The sequence below is a fragment of the Acaromyces ingoldii genome (assembly GCF_003144295.1).
Source record: "Acaromyces ingoldii strain MCA 4198 unplaced genomic scaffold FA10scaffold_5, whole genome shotgun sequence".
NCBI lineage: Eukaryota > Fungi > Basidiomycota > Exobasidiomycetes > Exobasidiales > Cryptobasidiaceae > Acaromyces > Acaromyces ingoldii.
Window position 1 is genome coordinate 363,932 of NW_020290251.1, and position 23,725 is coordinate 387,656.

The 23,725-nt window shown below is 57.9% G+C and overlaps 11 protein-coding genes across 11 annotated transcripts; 7 read left to right on the forward strand and 4 right to left on the reverse strand.

Moving 5' to 3' along the window:
* The first annotated feature begins 104 nt into the window (after nt 1-104).
* Nucleotides 105-899, forward strand: FA10DRAFT_268390 (hypothetical protein). The gene is made up of 4 exons (XM_025522308.1): nt 105-151; nt 208-272; nt 336-707; nt 781-899. Coding segments are annotated over exons 1-4 (486 nt in total). The 5' UTR covers nt 105-150; the 3' UTR covers nt 829-899.
* Nucleotides 834-2,599, reverse strand: FA10DRAFT_303165 (serine-tRNA ligase; the record flags this gene model as incomplete). Its single annotated transcript, XM_025525207.1, has 6 exons — nt 834-1,105; nt 1,161-1,236; nt 1,304-1,733; nt 1,797-2,114; nt 2,168-2,517; nt 2,584-2,599. 6 exons carry the CDS (start codon nt 2,597-2,599, stop codon nt 934-936), a joined length of 1,362 nt encoding a protein of 453 aa, XP_025375374.1. The 3' UTR covers nt 834-933.
* Nucleotides 2,600-2,839: 240 nt separating this feature from the next.
* FA10DRAFT_268391 (ribosomal protein S12) lies at nt 2,840-3,545 on the forward strand (the record flags this gene model as incomplete). The annotated part of the gene is made up of 3 exons (XM_025522309.1): nt 2,840-3,258; nt 3,331-3,404; nt 3,467-3,545. 3 exons carry the CDS (start codon nt 2,840-2,842, stop codon nt 3,490-3,492), a joined length of 519 nt encoding a protein of 172 aa, XP_025375375.1. The 3' UTR covers nt 3,493-3,545.
* On the reverse strand, nt 3,496-9,643 carry FA10DRAFT_268392 (hypothetical protein). The gene is made up of 2 exons (XM_025522310.1): nt 6,128-9,643; nt 3,496-6,059 (listed from the first exon to the last, which is right to left on the reverse strand). The coding sequence occupies exons 1-2, from the start codon at nt 9,527-9,529 to the stop codon at nt 3,612-3,614; spliced, it is 5,850 nt and encodes a 1,949-aa protein (XP_025375376.1). The 5' UTR covers nt 9,530-9,643; the 3' UTR covers nt 3,496-3,611.
* A 346-nt stretch (nt 9,644-9,989) lies between these two features.
* Nucleotides 9,990-11,091, forward strand: FA10DRAFT_287733 (carbon-nitrogen hydrolase; the record flags this gene model as incomplete). Its single annotated transcript, XM_025524163.1, has 2 exons — nt 9,990-10,440; nt 10,511-11,091. The coding sequence occupies 2 exons, from the start codon at nt 9,990-9,992 to the stop codon at nt 11,089-11,091; spliced, it is 1,032 nt and encodes a 343-aa protein (XP_025375377.1).
* Nucleotides 11,092-12,003: 912 nt separating this feature from the next.
* On the forward strand, nt 12,004-13,591 carry FA10DRAFT_243549 (hypothetical protein). The gene is made up of 2 exons (XM_025519313.1): nt 12,004-12,482; nt 12,560-13,591. The coding sequence occupies exons 1-2, from the start codon at nt 12,162-12,164 to the stop codon at nt 13,346-13,348; spliced, it is 1,110 nt and encodes a 369-aa protein (XP_025375378.1). The 5' UTR covers nt 12,004-12,161; the 3' UTR covers nt 13,349-13,591.
* A 144-nt stretch (nt 13,592-13,735) lies between these two features.
* FA10DRAFT_303170 (hypothetical protein) lies at nt 13,736-15,974 on the forward strand. The gene is made up of 6 exons (XM_025525208.1): nt 13,736-14,132; nt 14,220-14,454; nt 14,521-14,837; nt 14,922-15,253; nt 15,324-15,491; nt 15,564-15,974. The coding sequence occupies exons 1-6, from the start codon at nt 13,770-13,772 to the stop codon at nt 15,682-15,684; spliced, it is 1,536 nt and encodes a 511-aa protein (XP_025375379.1). The 5' UTR covers nt 13,736-13,769; the 3' UTR covers nt 15,685-15,974.
* Nucleotides 15,645-16,749, reverse strand: FA10DRAFT_243555 (TAFII28-domain-containing protein). The gene is made up of 2 exons (XM_025519314.1): nt 16,196-16,749; nt 15,645-16,112 (listed from the first exon to the last, which is right to left on the reverse strand). The coding sequence occupies exons 1-2, from the start codon at nt 16,726-16,728 to the stop codon at nt 15,755-15,757; spliced, it is 891 nt and encodes a 296-aa protein (XP_025375380.1). The 5' UTR covers nt 16,729-16,749; the 3' UTR covers nt 15,645-15,754.
* A 124-nt stretch (nt 16,750-16,873) lies between these two features.
* Nucleotides 16,874-17,602, forward strand: FA10DRAFT_303172 (hypothetical protein). Its single transcript, XM_025525209.1, has 2 exons — nt 16,874-16,924; nt 16,988-17,602. Exons 1-2 carry the CDS (start codon nt 16,910-16,912, stop codon nt 17,534-17,536), a joined length of 564 nt encoding a protein of 187 aa, XP_025375381.1. The 5' UTR covers nt 16,874-16,909; the 3' UTR covers nt 17,537-17,602.
* A 1-nt stretch (nt 17,603) lies between these two features.
* On the forward strand, nt 17,604-19,004 carry FA10DRAFT_268398 (flavo protein oxygenase). The gene is made up of 5 exons (XM_025522311.1): nt 17,604-17,966; nt 18,047-18,158; nt 18,233-18,303; nt 18,385-18,659; nt 18,726-19,004. The coding sequence occupies exons 1-5, from the start codon at nt 17,671-17,673 to the stop codon at nt 18,890-18,892; spliced, it is 921 nt and encodes a 306-aa protein (XP_025375382.1). The 5' UTR covers nt 17,604-17,670; the 3' UTR covers nt 18,893-19,004.
* Nucleotides 18,985-23,618, reverse strand: FA10DRAFT_243559 (hypothetical protein). Its single transcript, XM_025519315.1, has 2 exons — nt 19,995-23,618; nt 18,985-19,927 (listed from the first exon to the last, which is right to left on the reverse strand). The coding sequence occupies exons 1-2, from the start codon at nt 23,348-23,350 to the stop codon at nt 19,078-19,080; spliced, it is 4,206 nt and encodes a 1,401-aa protein (XP_025375383.1). The 5' UTR covers nt 23,351-23,618; the 3' UTR covers nt 18,985-19,077.
* Between the last annotated feature and the right edge of the window lie 107 nt (nt 23,619-23,725).

The following is a 23,725-nucleotide window of genomic DNA, read 5'->3' on the forward strand; positions in this document are numbered from 1 at the left end:
GGACGCCGCCGTGGAATGGAGGCCGTGCGCAAGATCACGTGCAAATGTCAACGTGCGCTGGGACACCCCTTCGCTTACTTCCTTCCTCCACCTTTGCCCACACATCAACAGCTCCCCATCCACATCGTATCGTCCTTAAATCGACACAAGAGTGGGTGTGCATCAGAGACTGCTGTGTGGCTCCATGCTAACCCTGAACCGTTACAGTGCCTCTCTTCGTTCTCAGCCCCGCCTCGCTGGCCCACTCGGCCCTTTTCGCCGGCTACTACACGGTGAGTGGAAGAAAGGTAAAGGTCGTGTGGGCAAGTCAGCTCATCAAATGTCACCATCCATAGTACCTCGGCACCAATGTTATGGCTCTCCGCATCAAGACCGGTGTCATGCTCGGTGACGGTGGCGCTGGATCCATTCGCGATGCCAAGCACAAGGCCGGCCCCTCGGATGCTGTCGACGAGGCCAAGCTCAAGCGCAGTATTCGCGCCCACGCAAACTTCTCCGAGACGACTCCCTTCGCATTCTTCCTCATCTTCCTCGCTGAGCTCAACGGTGCCCCCACCTCGCTTGTCCACGGCGCCTACACTGCCCTTCTCGCCTCGCGCGTTCTCCACGCCGAGCTTGGCCTCAAGACTGATGACGTTCTCGGAATCGGCAGGCCCGTCGGCATCGTTGGTACCTGGCTCATTACTCTCGCCGCCGGTGCTTACAACGTGAGTTTAATAAACCTCGGGTTGTAGGGAAGGATATTTTGTGATGAGGTTGCTAATTTATCCTTCGTGACAGTTGAACCTCGGCTACGAGCCTCTCAAGTCTTTCCTGGGCTTCAAGTAAAGTGTCTTCGTTCCTGTAACCCCAGTCTCTGTTCTTATGCCGTTGGAAGAAAGTAAATTGCTACCACTTGGGTCAAGTCTACAAGGACGAACATGGGCGATGTGGCTACTTCTTCTTTTGCTGGCTAGTCGTTCCTTTTGGCAACTCGCGGGTAAAGGGCAGGAAATCGCGTCCTTGCATGTAGGGGCGCAGAGGCTCCGGAATCGTGAGCCCATCTGGTGTCTGGTAATTCTCCACGACGCAGCAAAGGGCCCTCTCGGTGGCACAAAGGGTGCCGCTGCGATACGGAGTCAGTTCTCAATTCAAGAGACACGATTGTCGGAGACACCCACTTGAGCATGTGGACATAGTTCCTCTTCGAGTCACCCTGCTTCTTGACGCCGCATTGAACCTCTAATCTCCTTGACTCTGTTTTTTTTTCAAGCGTCGATATGTGTCAGAGCAAGATGAGATCGCCCACTGATGTAATACTTACGGTAGTCTGTGCAGTTCGAGCAACTGACAAGCTCCTTGTATTCGCCCTGGTAGGGGAACCACGCCTCAAGGTCGTACTTCATCGCCGCGGCATTGTTCAGTGCGCCGGAGACAATGGCAACTACCTGGTATGGCAGGCCGAGTGACTGGTAAAACTCCTCCGAGTTGGCAAGCATCGTCTCGAGCATGTCCCACGACGAAGCCGGGTCGGTGATGCAAAATTGTTCGACTTTTTCAAACTGGTGAACGCGGAAAATGCCCCAAGTGTCTTTGCCGTGGGCGCCGGCCTCCTTTCGGAAGCATGTCGAATAGCCAGCGTACTTGATCGGCAACTGCGTCTCGGGCTTGTCGAACAGCTCATCGGAATGGAAAGCAGAGATAGGCTGCTCCGAAGTTGCAATAAGGTACTTGTCGTCTTCATCTCCAGTGACCTGTCGTAAAAACATGTTAGAACGAAAAGGAGCATGTCGCGCAAATGCAGGGAAAAAAATTACCTTGTAGAGCTCCTCATCAAATTGGTCGAGCTGAGCTGTCTTGCTCATGACATTTTTCCGCATCATGAATGGCGTCATGATCTTCTTGTAGCCCTTTTTCCTCAGGAAATCGAGGCCGTAATTGATCAGGGCTTGGTTGAGGTCGACGCCATCGCCCGTCAAGAAGAAGCCTCGGTGACCAGAGATCTTGGAGCCTCGTTCCATGTCAAAAGCCTCGAGCCGCATCATAACCTCGTGATGCGAGAGAATTCCCTGCTTCTTTTCCACCTGGGCGTTAGGACCGTCGGGGTGCCAGGTCTTGATTTGCGCATTGTCGTCCTGCCAATCTCGTTTAGCTACCTTGTTAATCTTGAGCTCGACCGTCTACTCACCTCAGTCTGGCTGATTGGAACCTTGTCGCCGACAATGTTGCCGATCGTCCCTGCCTTGCTCCTCATTTCCGCCTCCTTCTCGGCCACCTTTGGCTTCAGCTCGGCGATCTTTGCATCAATCTCCTTCTTTTTCTCCATCTCGGCATCGGCGCTCTCCTTTGCCTTCTTCTTGGCCGTAATTTCTTTTTGCACGGCATTGCCATCCTTCTGCAGCCGGTTCAGCTGGAAGTCCAATGTCGTCCACTCCTTGTACAGAGCAAGGACGGTATCGACGAGCTCCGGGGGCGCGCCTCGCTTTTTCTGCGACTCGATGACGACCTTGGGGTCGCCGCCCTTTTCGGGCTGGAGCACTGCGAACAGGACATGAATTCAGCTCTCTCTCATTCTTGTACGCCGCGCGAAGCAAAGACACTCACTCTGAAGGTCAATCATGCTGGTGATGTTGTCTAGTCCTGAGCTTTGACTCGAAAAGAGGAAGATCCCAAGATGCGCAAGGGGATAAAAAAGCTCGAAATTCACACGTGGTAATTCCGTGCCCTGCACTGCGCTTGACATTTTTTGCCGCTTCTTCTCGTCGTCGACTGTTTGTCGCCATCAAGAGCTTCGTGATGGTGAGCAAAGGGGATCAGCGGTGCTGTCTTAGAGTAATGCTAACGAACGACTGCCTGGCAGATGTCATTTCTCAAGCCTGCCACGACGGCACTCCTCCGTCGAGCCGCTCCACCGTTGGCCGGTCCCTCGCGTCTGCCGCCCCTCGTTTCTCGGTCCGCCCTTGCCTCTTGCGCGTTTAGCACAACGAGCCCATGTGCCGTAACATACCGGCAAGTAGCACGAGGTGCTCGCAAGCCGCATCGCCCTCCTGTCAACCGTACTCCAGCGCTGGAAGGTGCGCCATTCGTAAAGGGCGTCTGCAACCGAATCTTCACCACCAAGCCAAAGAAGCCAAATTCGGCCATTCGAAAAGTGGCCCGAGTGAAGCTGTCGAACGGGAGAATCGTCACCGCATATATCCCTGGCGAGGGGCACAATCTGCAAGAGCACAGTGTTGTGCTCATGAGGGGTGGCAGAGTGCAGGACGTGCCAGGTGTCAGGTGGGTTGCGTGCTCGCGTGTGGGAGGAGAGGCAATTCTGGTGACGTTCGAGACTGACACCTCTCCCATCAGATATCATCTCGTCAGAGGTGCGCTTGACTTTGGTGGCGTAGCCAACCGCACGACATCAAGATCTAAATACGGCAGTGAGTGGAACCCTGCTGGTGTCTTTCTTCGAGCGCCGTCCTAACCTGAGCTCGCAAAACAGCAAAGAAACCGAAAGCCGCTGCATAGAACAGTGTAATGTATGCATTCTTTCAAGATGATATCTGTGTCTGAAGACGATTCTTGTGATAATATGGCTTGAGGACGATACCGATGGGGGTGATGATGACTTCGACTGGGGTATTGAATTATAGATAATGTTGATGCGCCTTGTAAGGCGTCTTGCCTGCGTTTCTCAAACGGTCCTCTCTCTCCCTGTCGTCCCTGACCAGCCTCTCAATCTCGACACTGATGGCGTGTACCCACAGGTCCCGCTCGAGTTTGGACCGAGCCCGCAGGACGAGATTCATGTGCGTTTTGTCCCCCAATGTGGGCAATGCAGACGGATTTGCCGCCTCTGTGGTTCGCTCGACAGGAGGCGCAACAGTAGATGCCTCGGCCTGGGTTGCGGAGTCGAGACCGGTGCTGACGACCACCTGCGGGTCAGCGGGCTGATTGACCCTTTGGGGACGATAACGGATGACAAAAGTGCAATCCATGTCGCCGTCGACGCTCATTAGGCCATCGGCATACACTCGCGGCAGCAGGTGGCGCGACGTCGCGCTGGCCGCTCCTCCTGACCCTTCTCCAAACGAGGCGCCGAAGCCACCTGCGCCTTCTGACCGACCGTTGAGCAGCATCTCTTCGGTCAGCTTGCCGCTGTAGACGTAGGCGTCGCGAAGGTGCACGACGGTTTCCTGCCTCCGATGAAAGATACCAGAATTTTGACGGGCCCTCGATGTGCGATTCGAGGTCATGAGCTTGTAGCAGAGCAAGCGACCCGCAATGAGGATGTAGTAGCGCGACCGGAACGGCTGGTAGGCCTTCTTCTTGTGGAACAGCCTCCCTGATCGGATGATCCCCCTGCACCCCTGAATCGTGCACCAATTCCAGATGTTCCCTAGCATTGGGGAGATGCGCTCCGCATCGGCCGATACTCCTAGGGGCCTGGGTTCGCTCCTCTCCTGGAGCCTCTTTCTGATCAAGGTGGGATCGTAGCCGCTCGCATTCATCAGCTCCAGTGCATCGGTCTTTTCTCTTCGCTTCCAGTAACGAGCCAGGGCCGTCAGTCGCTCGAGCCACTCGCGGGCCACCGATCGCGAGTATGCCTCAAATCGAATCGAGCGGTGGTTGGCCATCGTCACCTCAAATTGCCGTTCTCGACGGAGAGCAAGACGGTCCTTTGCTGCCGCAAGTCCTTCTTCGCCTCCTACATCCTCGGGCTCCTGGGCTGGCTCCGCTCCGTCTGCGCGTTCCATCTCGGAGAGCTTTGCCAAGGGGGTCGCGGTTCCGCTGCTGGGAGCTGTTCCCCGCTCCTCTTCGCACTCGTCCGAACCGGGCCGGTAGGTAGGTCCAGACCCACAGCTTTTGACGAGAAGAATGTCACGAAGGTCGACGTAGCCATCGGCATTGTTGATTTGCTCAAACTGGCGCCTCTTCTCAAAGGCTCGATAGGCTTCCATCTGCGCATCGACCTCCTCCTGCGTTGATGCGACGGCCGCTACAGTCTCCATGACCTGTTCGCGGAGCGCCGCAAGGCTCTCCTCTCGCAGCACTCGCTTCTTTCTCCCCATGAGCACGTCTGTCACCCGTCGGTGCGGTCCCTGTTGTGGGTGCCGGTGGAAGTAGGTGCGGTGCTGACCATGGGTGCTGCTGCCAACTTCCATGCGATCCATGCCCTGATTCTGACCAGGAACAGCAGTGGCCAATGCAGTCGCGCTGTCCTCTGTCGCACAAGCTAGGTGTCTGTCCGGTGGAAAAGCCCTCGTGGGTCGGCAGAAGAAGATATGACCGTCATGGACGGTCACGTAGAGCCTCGTGAGGGCGCCCGAGACAGCTTTTACGCGCCAGAGGAAGCCTTCCACTGAGGGTGGCTCCGTCAACACCTTGCCCTTGGGCATGCGCACCTGGCTCGGGTAGTGCACTGCGGCGCGGAATTCGAGGACCGACGGTTTCTTGTTGTATTCGGGCATGATCGCACCGCATAGAACAGCCCAGTCCCGCGATAGACCCTGCGTGGTCCGATCGTGAGCGATCCAGTGAAGGCTGATTTCGTTTCGCCATGCCAGCTCGTAGCGCAAGCCCATGTCTCGGATCTTTTTCGCCAGCTCGTCCCACTGCGGGATTTGGTGACACAACGTGCGAATCACATGGAGGAGGTTGCGTCGATTGGCCATCTTGTAGCCCTCGCCCTCCATACCGTGCTGGCTGGCACTGCTGGGAAGCAAAGCCAGTATACCGTCGGCTTCGCCCTCATCACCGGTGGGGATCTCATCGGGAATAGGGATGCGCACACGGATGTCGACGATGGGGATATGCACGTCGAGGCTCTCTGGTATCGTTCCACCCAATTCCCGCCACAGTTCCCACATCCAGTCTGACCCGATGGATTGGCTCCTGGCGTCGAAGAGGAGCACGTGAGTGCCCGACTTGCGCAGCTCAAGCAGGCCTCGATGGTCGGCATCCTTTGCAAACGTGATGCAGAAGATCCGATCGATAGGCGAATAGATCGAGGCAAACGTCTTTCCTTTCTGCAGTGGCACCGTCATTTCCAGCGTCAGACGGTCGTTGTGACCAAGCAGTCTAGAGGTGAATGACTGGACAGGGAAAGAATTCGTCAGCTCCCGCTTTTCAATTACGTCTCGGTGCACGCTTGAGCACTCACCGGGTCATCCCACAACTCCAGTCTGCCCATGCGGAGGACAACGAGATACTCTCGAAAATCCCCCATGAAAAGAGGGTACTTGCGGTGCTCGCGCTCGTTGAAGTCTTTTGGAAGGTCTTCGGAAGGGGACCAAGCCGTCTTTACAAGCATTCTGTCCTTCTTGAGGACGGACTTTCGAGTGACGACCTCATCCTCTCCAGTGTATTGCTGCAGCTCTCTGCTCGGACTCCTCTTTGAAATCGAATTGTGTGCGGACTCGTCTGGCGTATGATCTCGAGACAGGACCTCTTCTGGCGGCGCAGGGGCTGCATCACCCGAAGAGGTGTGGCCCCGGAGTCGGCCGCCAAGTAGCACGCTCGCAGGTCCAGGCTCGCTCGAAGGGCTATTGCGAGCGAAGAGAGAGGAGCTCAAGCTCCTTCCTGTCCCGGTGAGTGGGATTCGCAATCGGTCGCCATCCTGGAACTGCACCGATCTCTCCTTTGACCTGATATTACTTTGGCCTTCTGCTCGTTTCGGCTCAAGGATCAATGGCGCCCTGTTGCCTGGCTGTGCTGATGCGATAGGCTCATGCTCCATGGGCGACTCGACGTTTGTGTTTCCCTTCGACGCATCGACGGGCGACTCAGTCCTCTGCATTATGACGGCCGTGTCACTGGCAGCATCGTTGGAAGGGTCCGCGTCTGGTCGGCAGCCTGGATCACTGGTCCTGCGGAGTAGCTCGTAAGCCTCTTCCGGTAACTTCTCCTCCACGTCGAGTGGAGGCTCGGGATGCTGAGCAGCCTCCCGAGGCGACATGGGCTCCCTCCCCAGCGTCTGAACGCTCGACTCGCCGGCACGATTAGCTCGAATCTCTTCGGATATGCTTCCACTTGCTTCACGAATGACCCTTGTTACCAAGTCGCTGATCTTCCCGTCTTTCTTGTCGGAGGTGTTCTTTCGACTGTTTGAATGTCGCGAAGCTCGAATTCCGTCGAGACCGTGATCAAAAGCCCTTCTGCTCTTCTCCACTAGGCTGCCAAAGTCGTTTCGTCCTCGGTCGCTACCCTTGAAGCTGCTGTTGGCCGTCATAAAGCTCACGACATCGCTCCATCCTTGCCTGCTCTCAATGTCAAACGATGACTCGTGATCGGGTCCACGCTCGTGAGGCACCGTCAGGAGCGAAGCAGCCGAGTTTTCATGGTGAAGACTCTTGCGCTTGTGTTCTTCGCCTGCCGAGAGCGGTCGCTTTGAGTCCTCCGAAGTCCTCTCCACGACCACGTTGGGTGGCGCTGGCGTACCGGGTGTCCGTCTCTGGGGCGATGAGCCGTCGCTCTCCGACTCGTTTGGGACAAGCGCTGGCGTCGGAGGCCGGTGACCGTCGCTGTCATCGACTTCCTCACTGTCGGTCCTGGAAGCTTGCTTGGCCTGGCGCGCAAACGTATTGAGCACGTCCGAGGGACTCTTGGTCATCTGTCGATCGCGAGGTCGGCCATGCTGGATCCTGGCCAAATAGTCTTCCTCTCCCTCGTCTTCTTCCTCGTCTTCATCTTCATCCTGCTCCTCGGTTACGACATCGTTGGGGCCGAAATGATGTCCCTTGGCCCTCTCTTCGTCCGCCAGCTGCTCTTCGCGACTCTCAATCACCTCCCAGAACCTCTTGCCCACCTCGAACGTCTGTCCGACCCATTTCGTCCCTCCTGCACTGGTTCCAACGGCACCAGCGACGACACCGCCCTTGGCCGACAACTTCCTTCCATGTCGAATGTTGTCTAGCTGAATGTCTCTCGCCTTTGCCTCGCTAGGCCCATCGCGACGTCTCCCAAAGAAGGTGAAGAATCGGGATCGTACACCACCGCTGGCTCCAAAGCTTCCCTCGGTGAAGCGCGTGCCGACGCTGCCGAGCGTGCCTGCTGTGCTGGCCCTGCTCATGCGGCTCTGCCTCGAAATGTCGCGGCCGTGGATCCTCGACGACGACCGACCGTGCAGCGCGCCCGTCGAGCCAACAGGAACACCCTGCCCGAGCATCTTCGACCTCTGCCGAGACCTCTCTCGCCGCTCATCGAGCGATTGCCTGGATTTGTGGCCCAGGTTGTTCTGCGCAGCGATCGAAACCCGACGGTCGTGGCTGGCCTCTGGCACCCCGCCAGCGTCGTTCACCTCTTCTTCTTCGTCGTCGTCGTCTGGTTCCTCAACGTGTTTGTGACCGCCTGCGCCGACGCTGTTGCGTGCGTAGGCTCTTCCTTGCGACCGAGTCAGGCTCGAAGAGCGATGTGAGTGAAAGGAGCCAGTGCGCGGAATGCCACCGTCAGCGCCTCGAGCGGTACGGACAGTGTAGCTGCTGCTCGCGTCGTCTTGAGACCGAGACTGTGTGCGACCGATTGTTGGATGCGAGGCAGCACCACGGAGCCCTGAGGACGAGGACGCCGCCATCGCCGCTTTTCCTTTGTTTGGCCTGCTCGAAGGCGAGATGGGCGACGTTGGCGAAGCCACTTCTTCCTCTTCATCACTGCGCATGTCCAAGTCCAACGTCTGCTTCGACGTTCCATCATGTACACTTTGCTGGTAGTCGCCCTCGGATCTGCCCCTTCTCGATTTCGCATCTGCGGCGATGTCAAACGAGAGCTTCTTGCGCACCGCCTTCATCGGGCCCGTCTCGACAGCGCTGCGGCTCGCGCGCCTCCGATCGCTCGACAGGCCGCGCGGACGAGACAGAAAGGGCGGAGAAGAGCTGCGGACCTTTGTTGGCGAGGAAGAAGTCGCTCTGTCTGTCAATGTGCCGTCATCCCTCCCATGCGACCTTGGCTGCCGGGTGCCGTCGTCTGCCTCTGTTTCGCTCATGGAGCTGTACGGCCTTGACTTGGCGCTTGCGAAGCTGGCCATCGATGCGTCACGCGTGACAGCCCGAGGCCGCTTGTCGATGCTGGCAACCGAGCTGTCCCGCACGGCGCGACGTTTATCGGGGCTGGGCCCGCCAGGGATCGTCAGCGATGCGAGCTCGGGGCGAGCGGTTGAGCCACGAGGGCTGATCGTCCGGTCTTGGGAAGGAGAAGAGGAGGGGAACAGCGGACGGAGGAAGCTGTTAGACCGTTTCCGGGATGGCTCTTGGGATCTCTCGGGCGCTCCGTCGGGCCCTGGAGCCCTTGCGAGGTGCTGTGTACTGCTCGAGTCGTGCGACGACCTGCGATCTTGCGAAGCCACCATGACGGAGCCCTGCTGGCCAGCCACCGCGATGGCATTGGGCTTGGTGATTGCCACATCCTCTGCAATGGCCGCGGCCACGGCGGCCGCTGACGAAGACGGCACGGGAGAGGGTCCAATGAAGAGGCGCTTAAAAGGGTGCAGGCCATGAGGGTCCTGGCGCTGTCGCAAGGCTCGCCGCTGCTTGGCCGACAGCCCCGCTGGCTCTCCTGCCTCCTCGTTCATGCTCTTTCCGGACCTCTACCGCTCTCTGCGCACAGAGGTAGGGTGAGCGGCCGTGGTCGTGATCCTTCTCGTCGTCGTCGTGCAGTGTTCAAGCGTTGTATGCATGCCTCTAGGGGCCCATGTTGTTTAATTTTCTGTCAAATTGTTACATGTTTTTTGTTTCGATTGCTTCCTTCGCGATCAGACCATGTTTTTCCTCGTTGCACACTGCACAAAGAGGCTCTAGTCAATCACGATGTTACTTCCTCTAGACTCAGGAAGGCTCAATGTCTGTCCCGATGACTGCTTCAGAGACATGAATTCAACTGCAGCTCGCTCAAAGAGGCCCGTCAACGACACGGCTTGGCTGTAGACACGTGCACGAGATCTAACGATGCCTCCACCCCACGCCGATGCATCGTCGAGTCAACATCGCGATTCGATTCTTCTTGTAGAAAGAGGCTTTCGAACGTCGACAATCATGAGTCGTGGGGACGAGCGACGTCCACTTATTCTTGCAGCGGTTCAGGACTCGCCGGTGGCGTTTGACCTCGATGCATCAATTGCCAAGCTGCACACGCTGACCCGTAAGGCCGCCCAGGAGGCTCGCCGGGCCCACGGCAATGACGGCGGTGACATTCTCGTCGTCTTTCCCGAGGCCTTTTTGTGCTGCTACCCGCGAGGCTACGACTTTGGCGCCAAAGTTGGATCGAGGGCTGCCGAAGGCCGCACCTGGTTCCGAAGGTACCACCAATCCTCGGTGCCCGTCGCTCACGTCGACGGCCCGCACATGACGGCGATCAGAGCGGCTGCGAGCGAGAACAACGTCACCCTCGTCGTGGGCGTCATTGAGCGGTGCGATGAGCCAGCCAGCGGCCCCCCGATGGCGAGCTATGGAAGCGAGAATGCTGGCGGGCACGGAACACTCTACTGTGAGGCGGAGATTATCCCTTGACCTTTTCTTAATCTGAATAATTGTCACTGAATCGTCGCACCAATCAGGCACCGCGCTCACGATCTCGCCGCAGGGAGAACTGCTCGTAGCACACCGCAAGCTGATGCCAACGGGTACAGAGCGCCTAGTGTGGGGCCAAGGCGATGGTGCTGGACTTCGAGTGGCAGACACGCCGGTGGGCCGGGTGGGCGCCGTCATCTGCTGGGAGAATCTCATGCCCCAGCTTCGCCTCAGCATGTATGCAAAGGGCGTCGAGCTGTATGCAGCACCCACTGCCGATTGTAGGGACTCGTGGGCCCCCGTGATGCAAACAATCGCTCAGGAGGGCCGTTGCTTTGTCGTGAGCTGTTGCCAGTACACTGAGAAGCGCGACCTGCCCGCGGACTACCCTGCGTTCCAGGACAAGCCCGAAGACGAGATCATCACCAGGGGCGGCTCTCTTATCGTTGACCCCCTGGGCAACATCTTGGCGGGGCCACTCTTTGACCGGCGGGGTATTCTCACAGCACAAGTGGACCGCAACACGATTCTCGAGGCCAGAATGGACTTTGACAGCGCAGGTCACTATGCCCGGCCCGATGTATTTCAGCTTGTCGTCGATGAAAAGAGCAAACAAGTCACAATGTAATCAAATTCTTCTGTCTTACAAAGATCGAGGTCTCCTCAATGTCTCATACGCGTGCTTCTTTGCTGTTCTGGCTTCCCTTGCTTGACCAACACAAGTCTGCGACGTCGGACTCAACGCGATTGGTTAGCTCCACGTGATACGTACCCAGGTCGATTCGTCCCTGTGTTCGACGAGGCGAAACTGCAAGGCTGGGTGACAGACGATGTCCCCGGATGAACCCAGGAATCATTATCTTTGCCGCACAATTCTTCGCCTCGAGAATAATGTAATCTATGCAAGCGAACGCCTCGCGAGAATGCGCCTACTTTCCTTCTTTTTTTCGTCTGCGTGACGGAGCGCGATTAAACTCTGGCCAATATATGCCCCAGGCAGGAAGCCCGACCGATGATTCTTATTTCTAGAAGTGCCTTGTTGCCAGCGCTCATGGTACAGCTAGAGCCTCACGCTTTCCTCGTCAAGGGCACACGACCCGCCGGCACGGAGTTCCTTGCGAGGCACAGGGAAAGGGAGAAGACGCAGTAGTCGAGCCTGGACCCAGCCTTCCGAGCCTGCGTCCTGAAATCGTCGGCTCGCCTTGCGCGCGCAGGAGATGCGTCAATAGTGGCTTCTTCGGCACCTCACGTATGCGGATCCTAAATTTAGAAGAGTTAGGGGTTTTCGTCGTGAACTTGAATTCAACAGGAGCAAAATTTGTATTTGCAGCCGATCGACGCGTGCCGCCCTAGCCTTGAGGTAGTTTCGGGGGCTCCTTTATTTTTTTTTCTTATTCGTTGGTGTGCGCGGCGGTCGGCCTGAGTCTCGTTTAAAGGTGACAAACAAAGCCTGGCCAGGTGGGCAGTGCAACACATCCCATCTGGACCCGCTCCCTTCCTTTCCTCATCACCACCTTTTTCACCGCTCCCACTACCCCTCTCCTCTGCCGTCGCGCAACTCGTCGTCGACAAGGAAAGGTCAAGACCACGCTCTCTTCTTTTGTTCTCATTTTCTTTTAGGCAGTAATCTTTTCCTCTCTCTCTCCTCTCTCTCTCTCGATTTGCAAACGTTGCCAGCCAACGCGCCACCTGACCAGCATGCACTTCTCAGCGACTACGCTCGTGGCCGCCGTCGCCTCGCTCGGCGCGGTGGTCACCGCCCAGGACAAGTTCACCTACGGCACTCCCAACGCTAACCTGGCCGGTGTCGTTGGTGCCAACAAGAATGGCCCCACGAACCCCGATACTCCCAAGCTGGGCACGGCCATCAACCAGACGTCGATGGCCCGCCTTGTCTCGGTTAACTCGATTGACGACTGGTGCACCTTTGGCCCACCCACGGAGAATGCCACGATTGCTGACTCAGAGGCAATCACTGTTGCGTACTGCACCAAGGCTCGCAACAACGCCCGTGTTATTGTGAGTAGGACCCTTATTTTCTAGCCGCTGTTTTTCTTTCTTGAAATTTACTAATGACGTGTCTGCCATGACGACAGCCCGACGGAACCATCACGGGTGCTCACTTTGTCAAGACGCCCCTCTACGTCCAGGTCATGGCCCTCGGTGACTTTACCAAGATCGGCTTTGCGCCCGGCGACATGGGCGGTGAGCTTGACCCTCACGGTGCCACAAACATGGGCAACCCCATCGGCGGCAACGTCACGTCCAACGTTTCCGGCAAGGATGTCTTCTACGAGGAGTGGATGAACTTTGTTGCCGCCAACGAAATCTGCATCCGTGTCTGCATTGCTGCCACGAGCCAGGTCAGCACCGCCGAGGAGTGCCTGCACACGCTCGACGAGATGGGATGCAACTTCGTCATGCCCGGTAACTACGCCGACAATGTCTTTGACACGTGCGACGGTGACGCCGCCTACCCTCCCGGCGACTTTGTCCTGCCTGGCGGCGGCACGTCGACGTTCGTCCAGTACTTCTCCTCGGTCTACACCAACACCGCCAACGGTGATGTCCAGACCTTCGTCAACGGCTCCCCCGACGAAGTCACGCCCACGGCTGCTTACTCGACGCCTGCCACGTCCAACTGCCAGACTACGTCGACGATCTCCAACGGCATTGCCTCGCTGGTGTCCGGCAGCTCGAGCAGCTCGAGCAGCCTGTCGAAGACCAAGTCGAGTGGCTCGTCGGCGAGCACGGGCTCGAACGGTAGCAGCAGCAGCAGCAGCAGCTCCTCGTCGTCGAGCGGGGGTAGCAGCGGCGCCAGCGCCCTCACGGTTTCGGTCTTCACCCTCGTCGGTGGTCTCTTCGCTGGCGCGTTCCTCTTCTAAGCTCTCCCTTGCGCCGCCGGCTCGACTCTGAGAAGAAGAAGAAGAAGACAAAAGAAAAGAAACCCCAGCATCCCCCTCATTACCCGACACACGCACACTGGCTCACAACATGCTTCCTTCCGATCATCGACCGTTCATCAAGTCTCTCACTGCATTCCCCCTCTTTTAATTTCTTATTCATAGACCTCATTCGCGATGGACGTTTTCTTCCACTCTACAATTGTTGTGGCCTTGCCATTTGCCTTTCCTTCTCTGTCCTGCGGACGTTTCTTAATGTCAATCAACACTTTTCTCCTATTTGCACTGCCTGACTTGCTTGTTGCCTCAGTCTTTTCTTTCGCTCGAGAGGCGGAGGCGAATTAGGAAGAACGCGTCCAGGATTCTTGTTTTTGGACCACAACCCAAAGCGGCGACGAGGACGATGGACGCAGTCACGACGAGCATTGCTCGTCTTCAGCTGGCCCTCGATGATGACCGCATCCCGTGGATCTCCACGATCCATGTCCTTCTCCTCTCTGTCCTGGCTTTTGAACTATTTGTCTCGCTACGCCAGCTGCGCCAGTACCGCAAGCCGGCGCCGCCCCCAACACTGGCCCCTCACGTCTCCCTCGAGACGTTCGAGAAGAGCAGAGCATATGGCAGGGACAAGCTCCGCTTTTCGCTCGTCACCATGGTGCTGGAGTGGGCCCTCGCCGCCACGCTCATCTCCCTCCATGCCTATGCGCGTGTCTGGAACGTTGCGGGCCACGTAATGACCCTGCTGGGATACAAGTCTGATGGCGAGGTGAGTGTGCCGAGCGGCCTCACCCCTTTCTTTGACCACAAGGCCAGAAGCTACTGACACAGAAGTCTTCACCTTATCCGATCCAAGATTCCACACTCGCTTCTCTTCCTTCTCATCTCGCAGTTGATCACCTCGGTGCCTATGCTTCCCGTCTCGCTGTACCGGCACTTTGTCCTGGAGGAGAAGCACGGCTTCAACAAGATGACTCTTGGCACCTTTTTCATCGACGGCGTAAAGGAGTGGTTTGTCGGCGTCTGTCTCGTAGGTCCGCTCATGGCTGGCCTCATCAAGCTCATTCGATGGGCCGGTGATGGCTTTGTTGGTGGGTGTCGTCTGACTAACTGGTCCGCGCCCTTTTCGATGCTGACATCCGACCTTCATCAAATAGCCTACGTCGTCGTCTTTCTCTTCGCCTTTCAGATCATCGCCATGGTCCTCTATCCGACGCTGATCCAGCCGCTTTTCAACAAGCTGACGCCGCTGCCCGAAGGGGCCCTGCGCGACCGCGTCGTGGCCCTCGCCCGTCAGCTCAAGTTTCCCCTCAAGAGCATCTACGTCATTGACGGCAGCAAGCGCAGCGCCCACAGCAACGCCTACTTTTACGGTGCCATCCCCGGCGGATCCAAGCACATTGTCATTTACGACACGCTCATCGAGAAGAGCACGCCCGACGAGATCGAGGCTGTCCTCGCGCACGAGCTGGGGGTGAGTCTGCCATCTTGGGCCCAAGCGGGGCGCGCGCGCGCGAGAGAGAGGGGTATTGTGTGCATTTGCTGACTCCTGAAGCAGCACTGGGCTCACTCGGACCCGGCCAAGCTGCTGACGCTGGGCCAGATGCAAATTGTTCTGTCCATGTCGCTCTTTACCCTCTTTATCCACAACGCCTCGCTCTTTCGCGCCTTTGGCTTCAATCTCAGTACCACGGCCGGCATTGCCGCAAAGATCAGCGAGGCATCGCACCAGATCACTGGCACCATCAATGCTGCCAGCTCCGTCCAGGTCGGCTACCTACCCATCGTCATTGGCTTTGAGCTCTTCCAGCTCGTCCTCTCTCCTACCGACTCGCTTCTCAAGTTTGCCATCAATGCTGCCGTGCGACGCATGGAGTATGCCGCTGATCGGTGGGTGCTCATCTTCTCATCTCTCTTGACGCAACCTCGCAAGCTGACCGAGGCCAAAACCAATTTCTAGCTTTGCCGCCTTGCAGCCGCGTGCACCTGCGACAGAGGCCGAGAAGAGGGCTGCCGAGGTGTACAATGCCAATGACGTCCTTCCCGGCGAGAAGCCCGTCGACGTCCACGACAAGGAGTCCTACATCACCCTGCTTGGTCGAGCTCTGATCAAGCTCCATGTGCAAAAGTGAGTAAGCGGACCGTAAAAGCTTCTTTTAGAGAGGAGGTAAGGGCTTTTCTCACAATCTCTCAACAACAGCCTTGCGACGATGCACCACGATCCCCTCTACAGTGCCTATCACTACAGTCACCCTTCGCTGGCTGAGCGGCTATCAGAACTGGAGAAGATCGAGGCGAGGCAGGCCAAGAAGGCAGAGTAGGAGAAAGACAAATGTGCCAAGCGTGCTACCATGATAGAGATACATTGATGGAATATTGATGAACAAAGGACTAGAACATCCGCCTCCTCTTGCCGCTCCCTGCCACACCTGCGCTTGCGTTGGGTGCTCCCGGTGGATACCTGCCCGGCTTCTCTCTCTCCTCCCGGTAGAGCCGGTGTGCCTCGAGGAGGTGCTCTGGCCTGAGCGGGCCTGCCTGTCCCTTTTCTTGCTGCACGGCCCGGGCTCGCTCGACGATGTCGCCCACAAAGATCTTGGCCGCACCTGCTGCGAGGGTGGCCACGCTGTCGGTGACGCTCTGGTTGGTGAGGTGGTTGACGAGTCTGCGGACGTGTCTCTTCTCGAGCTTCTGCGAGCGGTAAGCAAAGAAGCGCTCGCGCTGGTCCTCGGTCATTGCATCTACAAGGGGCCTATTTCGCATTGTCACAAGGTCAGTATTGGGATCATTCTCCCCTCAGAGGGCAAAGGAAGAGGAATCGGTCCGTCCACCCACCCAATGTTGGCCTGCCGGGCCTTTTGAACGGCCTCTTGCCGTATCCACTCGTCCTCCTCGAGCAGCCCTTCGTCGTCACCCTCGGCCTCATCTTCTGCGCCATCTTCGCCGCCAGCGCCTGCCTCTTCGTACTCCTCCTCGTCCTCCTCTTCCTCGTTCCCATACCGTGTCTCGTTTCCATCTCCATACGAAGGACCGCCTCTGGCGTCTTCCTGGTCGAGCGGCACGGCCGAGCCCCTGCCCGCCAGGCTGCTCTCCCTCGTCTCGCTCCTGTTCCGCCCCTTTTTCCCACCCTTGGCGCCGCCTGACCCAGAGCCGGGCGGTCGACCCTTGCCCTTGGCCTTCTTGGCCTTTGTAGGCGTCGACGTCGACGTCGACGTCGTCATCGCCGTCGCGTCTCCTCCCATGGAATCAACCGAGCCCTGTCGAGGCGTCTTTGCTTTTGATCTACCCTTGCCTCCTCCTCCACCGCCTCCTCGGGACGCACCGCCTCCGCCAGACTTGCCTCCGCCGCGCGACGAAGGCGCATCCATCGTGTCGTGTCTCAGCGAGGGGTTCAGAGGTAGCTCTAGATGGAGGAGAAAGAGAGGCGCGGGTGTCTAGCAGCCAGACTCAAGTTCCGAAATCCGAACAGAGGAGCCAGTCGCGCCGTCCTCAACCCTCTGTAGCTTCTCTCTCTTTCTCTCTCCCTTCTGAAACGATGAGGATGCCCAGATGGACTTCACAAAGGTGAGGAAAGATGCATGTTCTCGTCACTTTCAGCGATATATGTTGATAAATCGGTCCCACCAGAGCACAGAGGACCCGCACGGCGTCCAGGCGCTCCTCGCGACACTGAGGCGGCAGCAGGAGAGGCCGCCTGCTCCTTCGCACCCCGTAGAGCCTTTTCCCAGCAACGAGGCGAGCAAGAAGCGCGATGGGCCAGCGGCGCAGGAGCACGACGAAGATAGCGTGGCTTCAGCAAAGCGACAGAGAACTGCCTCTTCAGGTAGTGACAACCTGCGTCATGTCTCCTTAGCGCAGGCGCTCCCACACCTCGCTCGTCTATCAAAGGACGAGAGCTTCCTGGCTGCGCTGCTCAAACTCAAGGCCGATCAGGACTCTGTTGAAGAGAAGCTGGCATCGCATCGGGAAGAGATGCTCAAGAGGAGACCAGCACCAACAAGGAACCAGCTCAGAGAGTGGGATCTCAAGGCGTTAAACCGGTGGGACGAGGTCTATACTGAGCAGCAGCAAAGACTGGAGAGGTTGGGCGTACCAGGCTTCTACGTCACAAAGGACCAGGGGCAACGCAAGAAGCAAGAGCGGGTGTTTCAGATTCTTGCTGGCTTGCTGGAGTGAAAAGTCGTGTTGCCAACATCATGTATCTATACCAGCTCCTCTCATTGTAAAAATTGTCTCGCCTCCACTTGATCAGAGGTGACAGCTAGCGTCTGGGAGCTTTACGAACGTCGACGAAAGCCATAGAGAGGATGATGCCGCTCAGCCGTGCCTTGTATCGCCCGGTCGTGGCAGCGGGCAGCAGACGGGTCTTGTCAACGTCAGCTCGGCATGCACAGCAAGGCAGGGCCAAACGTCCTCCCTTTGACGAGGTGCAGCGATCCCGCCCTGACTTCGAGGCCCTGGACTATGTCGCGACCAAGACGCCGGATCCTGCGTGGAAGACGGGCACTGGGGCCAACGGTCATCCGTCTGGCAATGGGTCGCAAAGGAGGAAAGAGATGCTTCGCGCAGACGAACTGGGCGATGCAGAGAACTACAAGCTCATCGTGTGAGTTTGTCTTTCTGATCTGACCGTCTCCTTGCCTGCTCATCACCCCTTCCCCCACCCTTCTCTCTCGTGTCTTGAAGAGGCGGCATCATACCCAGACCAATTGCCCTCGTCTCGTCGCACGACGCAACGGGCAAACGGAATCTCGCTCCTTTCTCCTACTTTGGCGCTGTGGGGCACAAGCCTCCCATGGTCAGTCTTTGAGAGGCTTCATCCAAACTTTCCTGGAAGGACTGACACCTAGGGAACGACACGGATCAAATTAGGTCATGATCTCGTTCAACTCTGCCAAAGCAGGCCAGAAGGACAGTGCGGCGAACATCCTCGAGACCAAACGGTGACTACCTTCTACTCCCCCCCTCCTCTTTATTTTTTTTGGCTAGAGAACATAGTCTCACACTCGACCATTTTTCCAAAGCTTCTCTGTCAACATCATCTCCGAGTCATTTGTTGAAGCTGCCAACTACACGTCAATCGATGCGCCCCACGACGTCTCGGAGTGGGACCTGAGCGGCCTCACGCCCAGCCCCTCGCGCTACTGGCCCGAGGAAGGAGACGCACCGCCGACGGTGGGTGAATCTGCCTATTCGCTCGAGTGTGAGCTGCACGATTCAATGAGCCTACTCGACGACGATGGCAAAGAGACGGGCAAGATCATCGTTGGCCGCATTCGGGCATACATCCTAAACGAAGGTACAGTACAGTGCCGTACCGTTCCAGGAGAAGTAAAGGTGCAGAAGCTGACCACAGTCATTTCAGGCATCATTCAGCCAGACGGCAGCCTCTCGCCTGGCGATATCCTCCCCATCGCCCGAGGTGGCGGCATCACCTACCTCCGCTCAACCCATGGCCTCGAGCTTCCGAGGCCAAGGTGGAGCCGCGAAGGGGAGAGCGAGACAGTCAAGTCCCTTCTGGCCAAGCGGTAGAGCACGGCAAGATGGGACAGATTGTAAGGTTGCCGCACACCAACTTACACAAATGCACGGTTCAAACAAGGGGCGAGGGAGTATGTGCGAGTGGCTGTGATGGTATATGGTATTACAGTGTTGCTTGATCGGTCCACTCGTGAATAAAGAAAGTAAGGTGCGTGGGGTAAGGCACCAACAGAGAATCAACCGGCCTTTCTCTGAGCCGCCCGCAAGTCCGCCCTGGCCGTTGACAACTCCGACGTGAGCGTCGACAGCTCTTCCAGGAGCTGCACGCGCTGTCGAGCGTCGACCTCTTTGATTTCCTCGAACTCCAAGTGCATCCGCTCCATCTCTGCTCGACTCTCGTCTAGACGTTCCTGCAGCATACGGTTGATCCGCGCCGCATCATTAGACGGGCTCGAGCGCTTGCTGACGTCGACGAGCTTTGTCTCGAGCGCTCGAACTCGTTCAATGAGCTGGCGCGTGTCCATGCCCAATGTGATCGTGCGTGGGACCGAAGGCGAAGGGTTAAGAGCTGCTTCAGACTCCAACTGCAGACGACGGAGCTGCGCCGAGGGAGAATCCATGAGTTGTTCCTCTGTGCTGGGCAAGCTTGGCAGGTCCTTGGCTCGGCGGTGAGGTGAAGGTCCGTAGAGGGATGCCGACGCTGACGCCAGGGGCGAGACGGTCGAACCAGTGCTGCTGCTCTGACTAATTTTGCCCTTCGACATCGCGTACTGCTCAGTAAATGGGGCCGAGGAGCTCTTGTAGGTCTGCGCCAGGCTGAAGACTGGCGAACGATTCATCACTGGCGTAGCAACCGTACCCACTTGCCGCTTTGACGGCGACGGCGAAGGTGCCAGAGCTTTGTTGGGAGCCATCAAGAGGCCCTGATTGATTACGGAAGACGAGATGCTGTGATTGCTTTGAGCAGGCGTGAGCATCGGCGAAGGGTTAGGGTGGATGCTCTCCGTGGTGGCGGAATGACTGCCGGCGGCCGCGGCCTTCTTCAATTTTTCCATCTTCGCCTTGAGTTCGGAAACAGTAGACTCTCTGAAATTCAGACAAGAACGTCAGCTTTCATCACATCAGAAGACAAACAGAGAGCGTCAAGACGCACAGCTTCTTCTCGCGAGCCTTGGCGGCTTCCACGAGCTGGTTCTGGTCAGCCTGACCATTCCGAAGATCTTCCATCGCCCGGTTGAGATCCTCGCATCGCTCTTGAGCCTCATCTGCCTCTCGCTCCAGCGACGCGCGCATCTGTTGCAGCGCCATGGCCCGCTTTACAGCCAGTCTAGCAGCTGTCAGCACGCCTCTGGCCCTCTCCACCACCTGACCGCCGTATTTTGCGTCGATGGCCGACTCCACTGACGGCTTGGCCTGTGCACCGAATCGGCTAGCTAGCTTGGCCACATTGGTCGTGGCCGTCCGCTGGTCTAGGGCCTCTTGCAGCGAATCCAGGTCAAAGCTGTCATCTGTCGTTGTTGCAGCAACCAGAGCTCTGGGAATCTCTGGCAAAGCTTCGATCAGACTGCTGAGCGTCGTCTTCGCCGTGGCCAATTGCTGCCTTGCTGAGGCGTCGTCTCCCTTGCTAGGCTGGGCACCGGGAACCTTGACAGGCGAGGAGCTCGAAGAAGAGGGCGACGGCATCAACTTTGCCTGCGTTAGCTCCTCTTCGAGGCTGGCATTTCGCTTTTCGAGGAAAGTGACGCGCGCTTCGAGCTCAGCTGTCGCCGTCGCGTTCGAGGCAATGCCGCGCGATGCTCTCCAGTCACGGCTGCCAAGGTGACCATCGAAGGAGCGGCCGGCCTGTGAGCCCACGCCACCGCCCATGATGCTGCTTCCCGTGGCACTGATGGCACTGTTGCGCTGCACGACGGTGAGCTGCCTCTTTGCACTTTCAGCCTCGCTTCGCCACTTTTCAAGTTCGCGCTCCGTCGATCGAAGCTCGAGCTCCATCTCTCGAACTCGACTGGACTGATCATTGTCTTCCTCGCTTTCTTCCGCGCCATCCATCGACTCCTCGTCCTCATCGTAGAAGTGTCCTTCTTCTTGGCGCATCTTTCTCCTTCTCTGCTTAAAGACACCTCCAGCCTTGGCCATTTCGTCTGCCATGTCCGAGATGTGCGTGGCCAAGCTATCGAGGAGCGAATCGATGTCCTTGCCCGCTGTTTTCTTTTCGCCCTTCTTTGGCGCATTCCCGTAGCCAGCCTTGATTTGAGCCAGGAGATCGTCCATCTCCTCACGACCCTCTGTCTTGCCCAACATCTTTGCGCATCGCTCGTCCTCGTGCCTCAACTTGCTCTCGGTCTTTTCCAGCTTGCGCTCAAAGGCCTCGAGAAGCTGGCGGTGGTCCCTCATGACGGCACGCTCCGTCGCCAGACTGACTCCAGCTTCTTCCACCTTGACCTTGGCTTCCTTTATTTGGGCATCAGCCTCTGCCTTCTGCTTCTCGAGCTCTCGCTTTTCTCGGTTGGCTTCGTCCACGACACGCTGTAGCTTGCGCTCGCCCTCCTGACGCTCCTTTTTGAGCTTGTCGGACGATTCCAGGCGCTGCTTCTCGAGGTTTTCGTCGTGTTTCTTGCGCCAGCTCTCGACTTCCTTTTCCCTCTCCCGCCTCTCGTGGGCCAGGCTCTCTTCTGCCCGCTCAACCTTGAGCCTCAGCGCCTCTACCTCTTCAACCGCGAGGTTGTGCCCAACCTTTTTAGTCGATCGGACGCCATCACCGCCACCGGTACCGCTGCTGCTGGCAGCCTCCTCCTCTTCGGTCTCCTCGTCGCGATTGCTCTGCTCCGAGAGCATCCTTCCCATGTCGACGACTTGGCTCTCCAGACTAGTAACCCGCAAAGCCAGTACCTTTGCCTCGTGTTGCAGCAGCCGACGTCGGGCCACATTGGCCTGGTCTTTGTGCTCGAGAAGGACCTTTGACACCTCGTCGACCTTCCGGCGAGCCTGTACCACGTCCAATTCTGCCTTCTGCAGCTCCTCAAACGTGGCCGGCGCGTTCGTCGCACTGACGGGTGCATTCGTGGCGACGCTCGTGCTGCTTGCCGAGCTTGCGCTTCTCGCATGGAAGGTCGACTTGGCAGCCTTGCTTCCCGAGGAGGACGACAGCGCGCGACGGACCTTGTCGGCGGCGTCACGGACCCTCATTTCAACCTTGAGCTTGTGTGTCAGGTCGACAATCTTCTTCTCGAGCCGCTTCACCTCCGCCTTGCATTGTTCGACCTCTTCGATCGACCTCAACGGCTCGTAAGCTTGAGCGTCAACGTGGGCCAGCGAAGCGAGTAGTTGCGTCAGGAGAAGCTCCTTGGTTGGCGCTGCTCCGGCTGAGTCATACCGATGCTCGTTGGACGTCGACAACGACCTCTTACCCGACGAGCCAGCGATGTCAAAGGTGGATGATGACGGTGACTTGACGTGGTCCGATATAGAAGCTGGCAAGCGTGGAGAGGAGGCCATTGCGGGCGATGTCGGCGAGACGAGCGTAGGCAAGTTTGCATGTCCATACTTTGCCGCCGCTGTAGCAAAGGCCTCGTCGAGTGATGTGAGGGCCGCATTGTCCTTTTCATAACCCTGGCTGCTCATTGAGCCCCAACGATCGCTGAGCGGGTCGAGGAGCGCAATGCTCGAAGCAAAGGAGCCTTTTCCTCTTCGATGTTGCAGCGATGGCCGGCGTTCCTCTGTGTGTGCGGTCAGAAGCCCGGTTGAGCTTGCGGTGGCGTTTGGTGGGGTGAGGAGCTGCTCGGCAGGTGGCGTCGTGATCACCGACGAGGAGGGTCCTGAGGAAATCGCGCTCGAAGGAGTCAACATTGAATCGTACGAGGCATCCTTGGCTCGTGTGGCCTGCTGCTCCCTGCTTTTCTTCTCGGCCAACATCAGTCGCGATGAAGTGCTCGTCGAAGGAGGGAGTGGCGGCGGTGGAGAAGCGACCCCAGAGATCCGTCGGGACGCAGAAGGAGATGCATCGCTGCCGCTCTTCTTCCTCTCCTCTAGCACCACTGTAGGATAGATGATGGAGGACGTCGTTGAAGATCTAGTCGAGCTCTTGTCTCGGCTTTTCCTCCTGGCCTGTACCCCCGTACCTTTTTCCACTCGGGGCCCTCTTCCCCTGCTGTTTGCATTGGGAGCAGAGGCAGCAGTGGCCGCGGCAGCGGCAGAGGAGGAGGAGGAAGAAGAAGAAGAGGCAGAGGGGTTGGCAAGCGACGGCATGGGCCTTGGGCTGGCAATGGCCCTCTTGATGCTCATCGCGCTTGCTGTCGTCACAATGGCGCTCAGACCTACGCTTCGATGGCGGCTAGATGCCCACGATGCGTTGCTGTAGACTGAGTCGCGCCCGTCGTCATGCTCTTCTCCGTCACGCGACGTGGTATCTGACAGCGCCTCGTCGTTGCTCTTCGACGTCGACGTTGGCCTGGGTACAGGTATCTTCGAGCTCCTACGAACGTTTGTCTTCTTCGAGCGTGTAGCATCCATCAATGCGCCTGGGTCCCTTGTGCTAAGCAGGCCGTTGCCCGTTTCCGCCTCTGAAGATGGGCCAGCTGCGTCGTCCCGGGGAAAGTTGACAGAGAATGGCGAGGGAGGAATGGCGTCGTTTATCCTTGGCGGGTAGGGCTTGATGGGCAGGGGTGGTGGTGGAGCCTCATCCTCTGTCCAGCCAGCAGCAGAAGAGGGCTTGGGGCCAGGAGAGGGAGAAGGAGTGGTAGACGAAGAGGGCGAGAGTGGGGATTTTGGCGGGGCTTTTCTGCGCACCGCAAGGTTCGATGTCGTCGTCGAAGAGGAGGAGGGTGAGGGTGAGGGAGAGGAAGACGCCAGGGGTAGCGCCGACGATGGAGGATCGCGAGGGCGGTC

Coding starts and splice junctions, on each gene's coding strand:
- FA10DRAFT_268398 (XM_025522311.1), top strand. CDS start 17,671: ATGCCGCTCAGCCGTGCCTTGTATCGCCCGGTCGTGGCAGCGGGCAGC. Junction 17,967..18,046: donor GAGAACTACAAGCTCATCGT/GTGAGTTTGTCT, acceptor CGTGTCTTGAAG/AGGCGGCATCATACCCAGAC. Junction 18,159..18,232: donor TGGGGCACAAGCCTCCCATG/GTCAGTCTTTGA, acceptor GGATCAAATTAG/GTCATGATCTCGTTCAACTC.
- FA10DRAFT_268392 (XM_025522310.1), bottom strand. CDS start 9,529: ATGAACGAGGAGGCAGGAGAGCCAGCGGGGCTGTCGGCCAAGCAGCGG. Junction 6,060..6,127: donor TGGAGTTGTGGGATGACCCG/GTGAGTGCTCAA, acceptor TTCCCTGTCCAG/TCATTCACCTCTAGACTGCT.
- FA10DRAFT_243559 (XM_025519315.1), bottom strand. CDS start 23,350: ATGGATGCTACACGCTCGAAGAAGACAAACGTTCGTAGGAGCTCGAAG. Junction 19,928..19,994: donor AAGGCTCGCGAGAAGAAGCT/GTGCGTCTTGAC, acceptor TCTGAATTTCAG/AGAGTCTACTGTTTCCGAAC.
- FA10DRAFT_243555 (XM_025519314.1), bottom strand. CDS start 16,728: ATGGATGCGCCTTCGTCGCGCGGCGGAGGCAAGTCTGGCGGAGGCGGT. Junction 16,113..16,195: donor GCCCGGCAGGCCAACATTGG/GTGGGTGGACGG, acceptor AATGCGAAATAG/GCCCCTTGTAGATGCAATGA.
- FA10DRAFT_243549 (XM_025519313.1), top strand. CDS start 12,162: ATGCACTTCTCAGCGACTACGCTCGTGGCCGCCGTCGCCTCGCTCGGC. Junction 12,483..12,559: donor GCAACAACGCCCGTGTTATT/GTGAGTAGGACC, acceptor CCATGACGACAG/CCCGACGGAACCATCACGGG.
- FA10DRAFT_268390 (XM_025522308.1), top strand. Junction 273..335: donor TTTTCGCCGGCTACTACACG/GTGAGTGGAAGA, acceptor CACCATCCATAG/TACCTCGGCACCAATGTTAT. Junction 708..780: donor TCGCCGCCGGTGCTTACAAC/GTGAGTTTAATA, acceptor CCTTCGTGACAG/TTGAACCTCGGCTACGAGCC.
- FA10DRAFT_303170 (XM_025525208.1), top strand. CDS start 13,770: ATGGACGCAGTCACGACGAGCATTGCTCGTCTTCAGCTGGCCCTCGAT. Junction 15,254..15,323: donor ATGGAGTATGCCGCTGATCG/GTGGGTGCTCAT, acceptor ACCAATTTCTAG/CTTTGCCGCCTTGCAGCCGC. Junction 15,492..15,563: donor ATCAAGCTCCATGTGCAAAA/GTGAGTAAGCGG, acceptor TCTCAACAACAG/CCTTGCGACGATGCACCACG.